Raw genomic sequence first — 7,042 nt, forward strand, 5'->3', positions numbered from 1 at the left:
GTCGACTGTGGCATAATAAAAGCTCCGCTGCTTTCGAGCCGTGTGTCACGCTCGTTCAGCGGCCTCGTTTCGCTTCGACGGCTTTCAGCCTCACCCTGCTTCATACTATGACACTAATAAATCTTGAATACATTAGCTCATCCATGAACATGATTTCTGCCCGAGTCCTGTCAGATTGCATTGGCTGTGGGGATGAAGACCACAACTCCCATGATTCCATACTCAGTCATGGCGTCATCAAACTATGCCTTTGTCTCTGTTTATTTTGAATACGCACCCTCTAGCGGCGAAAAATACCGTATTGTCCCGAATATAAGATGATATTTTTTTCTTGGAAATACATCTGAAAAAACGCGGTCGTCTTATATTCAGGGTCTAGACTTTGACATGTCAATAATACACCCACAACAATAGGTGGCGCCAAATACGCATAAAACGCGTGTGCCATGAAATACGTAATGTAATGGTGTTGTAAAGATCGCGAGTAAAAACAAAAGAAGCAGAAAACCTTACAGCTGCATGAGTCGTGACTGTCACGTTAGCCTGATGGGACCAAACTGCCTTTGTGATTTTAAAACGTAAGACAGTACCAAGATTTGACGACTACAGTAAGATTTAACTTCTACTGTTAATAAGATTTTGGTAGGCTACTATTAGATGGATAGCCTAAATGTCCTAATTCAGATGGGCTACCTGTTTTTTTTTATTTTTATGGTATATCAAAAAGTGTATATTTTTTAAATGTGATTGTTGGTACATTTTACCAGTTTTTACCATACTTTCAAAACAAAAATTAAAATAGGAAAAATATGCAATATGAAAATAATTGAAGACAAAATGGGTTTTACTGAGAAAAAACAAGATTTGGTTTTTAAAAAGCCTTTTTCCAAAAGGTACATCTGGAAAAGGGGGGGTCGTCTTATAATCAGGGTCGTCTTATATTCGGGCCAATACGGTATAACTTCTCAAAAAAAAATTCACCTGCCATGTAGACAGTTTACTTTACTTTGTAATGTTTGTTTTGTTTGCATGTCAAAGTAAAGAAGATCAAAAACAAAACAAAAAACCCTTAATGTATAAAACTCTGACATCCAAACAAAACAAAAACAAAAAGCAAAACAAAGCAAAAGAATGTCAAAAACAACAAAGATAATACTTTGACATACAAACAAAACAAAAAAAAACTTAATGTATAAAACTCTGACATCAAAAACAAAACAAAAACAAAGCAAAATAAATAAAAATAAAAAGCAAAACAAAACAAAACAATGACACAAATGACAAAGATAATACTTTGACATACAAAAAAAAACAAAGCAAAGCCAAAAACCTTAATGTATAAAACTTACATCCAAACAAAACAAAAACAAAACAAAACAAAACAAAAAACGACTTACTTTGACATACAAATAAAACAAAGCAAAGCAAAAAGGAAGACAAAAACAACAAAAAACTAATACTTTGACATACAAACAAAACAAAAACAAAGTAAAGAAAAGCAAAAGCAACACAAAAAAAACAACGTATAATGTACATGCTAATGAATCACTATGAGAACAAAAAAACTCCGAGAACATTTAAAACAATCAATTTCAAGTCAAGAAAACATTCAACATGTAAACAGCGCCAGACAGTCTGTCACTCTTTTCTTCACGTGAGCTCCAAAACTGTAATGTAAGATCAGTTTGAAAAGCCAAACATGTCTCTAAGACTATACAAAATAGTCTTAAAATCACCACGGAGCTCCTCAGACACATTTCACAAGAAAAGAATGGTAAGCACGCTAGTGTTTAATGCATCAGTCCTTGCGCATGAAATGCTCCAAAAGCAGAGGGATTGTCAGAGTCAACAGCACGTGTTGTTCTGCCAGGGCCTTGTGTTTTAGAGCGTTAATGCACCATTTCCAAAACAGAAACAAGAGACCGGTGACTGTGTTTGACAATGAGGTACACCATAATGAAATCGCAAATCATTCAGCCACTCTTTCAGTTGGTGTTGATTTAAGGTAAGATGCAAGTTCCAACCGAACAACAACAAACAGCATAAACAGTACAAATGAATCACCAATAGCAAGAGTAAAGGCTGAGATTTTAAGTGGACATGGATGTAAATACACAGCAATATGTTAATGTACAAAATATATAATGTACAAAAAAAAAGTAAATGCACAAAAAACGCATTTTTATTTTCTACCTGCCATGCAGAAACTTTCTACCTGCCATGCATTCCACTTTAAATGCAGCCTTTAATCTTGGTATTATTTGTGAATTATTTGCCATTTATGCTGGTTGTTACAGTGCATGACCCCACAATGGATGCTGTTTGGTTGGAATTTACCTTAAATCAACACCAACTGAAAGAGCAAGGCATCAGATTTGTAGATATTATGGAGAATCACGATGTGTTATTCATGCATGAAGCCACAGTATATTTCTGAGCATAATTCAAACTTATTCAGTCACTGAAACACATTTTGATTCCTTCATTTCTTAGACACTAAAAGGAAGGTCTGAAGTGCTTGAGTATTAAACATTTATGCTTAAATCTCCTTCCTAAGTGCAGATTCATGAAGCAACATTACAAGCTAAAAGAAGGTCTTTATTATAAGAAACCACAAAAAACTGTGGAACACCTTGCTGCTTTCATTTCAGAATCACAAAAAAGACACAGGCAGACCTTGTTCTTGACTTTCAAAAATAACCGTGTGAATCGTGTATCAGTGACGTCACCACAACATAATATCTGACAAGACTCCTGCAAAAAAAGACTGAGCTGAAGTCTAAACAAGAACCTGTTCACTAGATTTTGGAGATTCTTTCCTGTGCAAAACTCTTACTGGTCCAATTTAAAAGCAAAGTAAAAAGTCAAATATTCAAAGCACAGGATAAAACTTACAGTAGTGATCCATTTGCCATTAAGTTAATGCCATGCATTTGGAAGTAACACATGCATCACTTTAAAAGTGATATTTACTGTGCTTATTTGAGCAGATACCTGCAAACAAAATCAAAGCAAATCGAATCAGAACAAAAAAACAAAAATCAAATAAAAAAGAACAGCACAAAACAAAAACACAAGAAAAGCAAAATCTAAGCAAAACAAATCAAACTGGACAGCATGAAACCAAAACAAAATATATTTATTGCACTTATATGAAGAGGCACATGCAACAAAACAAAAGCAAAGCAAAACACAAAACAAAAACAGAACAAAACGAAAAAACTAATAATAATAAAAAAAGCCAAGGACAGCACAAAACAAAACAAAAACTCAAAAACAAAAGAAAACAAAAATCAAAGGAAAACAAGCAAAAAAAGACAGCACAAAACAAAACCCCAAACAAAAGATTTAATGCACTTATATGAACAGACACAGGCTTGCAGGGGCAGATCTCAAATTGTCAGCAAACTATGAAAGCATTGAGGTCAGCGAGCCCTCGTTGGCCTTAGCATCAGCCACCCCGTCCCCTTTCAACTCCAGTTACAGAGCAATTAAACAGGGCAGCCCTCCAGAAGAAGCGTGCCAGAGACTCAGATAAGACCTGATTTACTGCCCAGTAGTCAAAAGGTAAGCCAGAGAACACGGAAATGTTATGTATTTCATCCCCCCCCCCTACTGCTTCTGTTCTCCTTAAGAAACTTAAAAGTACATGATGCTTATGGATGTCTTTGCTCTGGAGATCTGGCATGTAGAGGAAGAACAATCCATCATCAACAACAAAATATAAGGTTTAAAAGGTGCAGGGTATCATTTTATTACTTACAAAAATATCCTTCTTAGTAATGAAGTAGGGCTGTGCAATATATCGAAATTATCGAAATATCGCAAAAAAAACTTTATTTTGAAATAATTTTTATTTTAAGATTATTTTCAGATTTAGATTAGGTTAAGAATCCCAGATTTTCGCTGTGGCCTCAGTCTGTAACCCTGCTACAATCCATCAAAAACACACTGAAACACATTGACCATGAATGGTATTCTGAATCCTCTACCACCTGCCAAAAGAATGTAAGGCAGGAGAGAGAACAATCAGCAGAGAATCTGGCATCAGCTTCGAGCAAACGTGAAAAGATGAGGTGCAAATTGCGAAAATTTGAGCCAAGGATTCAACCGGGTAATTGCTGGCAGTTTCAGAAATTAGATGTTGTTGCATCAGCTGCAACTGAGTGATCCAAAATGTCTGTTTTGAAACCGTAAATGGACACTGTTTAGCATGCAGTGATGATAGAGGCCAAAATAAAGGTGAAAACAACAATGCATGAATTTTTTATCCAATATAAGTAATATCATACGAGTCTAAACATAGACAGGGTCAGCGCTCTCATCACCACCTGCATTCGGTGGCCTACTTTATGAAATAACAACAAAAAGCAGTGTGCTGCCACCATGTGGCCAACTGAACTTTCATATTTCATATAGGACAACAGGAACACAGATAATTTACTATAGAAATTTCTGACTTTATCATGACCTGGAAATCAGTTTTCAAACTCCCTTATATTTCCAGGTTTTTCATGAATGTGGAAACCAAGGCAATAACTATAAACAAATACAGTAAACATTAATTAACAAATAGAGACCTAATAATACTTAAATACACCCTTATTCCAATAAAAACCTACGATTGATGTTACAACGACTCTCTCTAAGACTTCAATTCCAGACTTAAAGTCTAGCATTGGATTTAAAGGCAGAGTAAGTGATTTTTCAAAAACACTTTAGAAAACTGATTCGGGCCGAATCGCAAAACAAGAGACTTGAGAGATCAGCAATGTTCCAGAAGAGGGCAGTGTTGACCAGAGCATGAACAGTTAAAACCGCTGGTTTAATAGACCTTGTCAAATATTTAGAGCAAATCACTGAGCTTTTATTCATTCACATGCAAAATATAATATTGACCAGTATATCAGAGTTAGTAACAATTACACCACTAAATGGATCTAACAGTAAAAGTTTGATTAAAACAAGCAGACAAAAAATATTTATATTTGCATTAAGTATTGCAGAGTATAATTAAAACAACATTCCGTATATATAAAAGCAGTTTTCCCTTTTGTTCCAGTGTATAACAGAGCAAAATCTCATGCAAACTAAAAAATCTTATTGCACTAAATGATTTCATATTAAAAATGTGCTAATAATAGCATTGTTTTGCACTATAGTGATATATATTCAGAGTTGGCATGACTAGATAAATATGCTGTTACTATACATGATGTTTTTGTGTCTGTGTATTTCTTTATAGTTAGATTTTGGCCATTATTGGTGATAACTGAGTGATTCTGCATTTTAAATAGTAATACATCTCAGTATAAAAACCTTTAAAATGTGAACAGTAAACATGCTTAAAAGCAATAAGCCTACATTGCAGTATATTCTTTGGCATATGGAAAAAAATGCAGCAGTGTGTAGTAGATGTACATTGCATTCATCCTAAATCACCTCTGCTCCTTCCGTCTGTGGGCAGATCTTTCAGCTCTTTTGAGAACATGAACCTCCTCACAGTATGACACAGCTCGATCCTGAAGACTCCTGTGGTCTGCATGAACAATGTGAGCGTTATTATGCTATTCAAATTTTTTGCAGGTACATGTTTTATATACACACAGCATAAAAAGACCTTTTCTTTAGACCATCAAAGAGAATTGTCACAGAAGCTGTGTATTACAAATGTTGGGTAAATATTGTACTGGTTAAGATAGCAGAGATGGAACAGTATTTTTCTGTCAGTGTCTGATATCATGAAGTGATGCCGTGAAACTACCTTGCAGCAGGAGCTTGATTGGGCTTCAGCCTCTTGGTGGCGCTGTAGCCGCTTTCCCCAGTTGAAGGGATGGAACTGCTGCTATGACCCTCTCCGTGTTCCCGAACCTCTTCATCCAACATCTGCATTAGAGAAACCACAGATGTTTAAGTGCATGTAAAGTAAAAACATACAGTATAAATTAATACAAATAAAAATGATATATAAAATTTAAATAGGTATCAATTATATGATTAGATTAACAATGAAAAATTATTTTTGTAATGAATTTATATTCATTATAAAATTTCACAATTTAGTTTAAATGATTAGTGGATGAGAAATAGTGAATTCTGCATTTTTGTATTATATTATTTATTTAAATATAATTTTTTTACCCACAATATTTATAAATATTACATATTTCTTCCTTAATAAACAAGTTTATTTTTCTAATCCCAAGAATAATAATATTTTAAAAAAATATTTAAATTAGATTATGAACAGTGGTGTACAAAAGTTTGAAAAAATCAGGTTTTTAAATCTAATTTAAAATGAATAGTTCAACCAAAAATTACAAATCTGTCATTATTTACTCACCCTCAAGTTGTTCCAAACCTGTAACTACACAAACCTGTGTAGTTTCTTCTATTGAGCACAAAAAATAAATAAAATAATAATAAAATAAAATAAATAAAATAAGTTATTTTGAAGAATGCTTGTAACCAACCAGTTAACGGCAGCCATTGACTTCTATAGAATGGAAAAAAAATACTATGGAAGTCAATAGCTACCATCAAATGATTGGTTACCAGCATTCTTCAAATTATCTTATTTTGTGCTCAACAGAAGAAAGAAACTCTTACAGGTTTTGAACAACTTGAGGGTGAGTAAATGATGACAGAATTTTAATTTTTAGGCGATTTAACCCTTCAAACCAGGTAATAAATAAAATGTTTTCAAACATACATAAATAAATATTAACCCTTAAGTGCCCCCCCCCCCATTTTTGAACATAGACGTGAAAGTGCACTATCCAAACTTAAATTATTATTCTGATAAATTATTAATTCATGAAAACTTTTTAAGAAGACAAGTGGAATCATTTCAAAATATTAAAGTATCAAAAAGTTATAGAAGTTTAAATTTACTGTAAAGAAAATTCACTGTACCAATTTTTATTTTATTTTATATAAAGTAAATATTTTACAAAATATTTTTGAATCCAAAATTTATGTAAAATTAAAGCCTTATGTCTAAATAAGATATGTTCCAAATTTGAAGTTGATATAAAAAAAA

The 7,042-nt window shown here is 33.4% G+C and overlaps 1 protein-coding gene across 6 annotated transcripts in view; it reads right to left on the reverse strand.

Annotated features, from left to right (window-relative positions):
• Positions 1 to 5,013: 5,013 nt before the first annotated feature.
• Positions 5,014 to 7,042, reverse strand: part of LOC107725686 (rho guanine nucleotide exchange factor 39-like) — a 95,367-nt gene continuing 93,338 nt past the window's right edge. For 4 of the 6 annotated variants that reach the window (XM_016535055.1, XM_016535054.1, XM_016535057.1 and 1 more), the window contains 2 exons: positions 5,765 to 5,886; positions 5,014 to 5,539 (listed from right to left, as the gene is read on the reverse strand). In XM_016535055.1, coding sequence (XP_016390541.1) covers positions 5,500 to 5,539; positions 5,765 to 5,886 — 162 coding nt within the window. In that variant the 3' untranslated portion in view covers positions 5,014 to 5,499. Of the gene's footprint in view, positions 5,540 to 5,764; positions 5,887 to 7,042 lie in introns of those variants that run through there. The other 2 variants (XM_016535052.1, XM_016535058.1) reach the window with 2 other exon arrangements.

The sequence above is a fragment of the Sinocyclocheilus rhinocerous genome, unplaced genomic scaffold (assembly GCF_001515625.1).
Source record: "Sinocyclocheilus rhinocerous isolate Xijiao unplaced genomic scaffold, SAMN03320098_v1.1 scaffold153, whole genome shotgun sequence".
Taxonomy (NCBI): Eukaryota; Metazoa; Chordata; class Actinopteri; order Cypriniformes; family Cyprinidae; genus Sinocyclocheilus; species Sinocyclocheilus rhinocerous.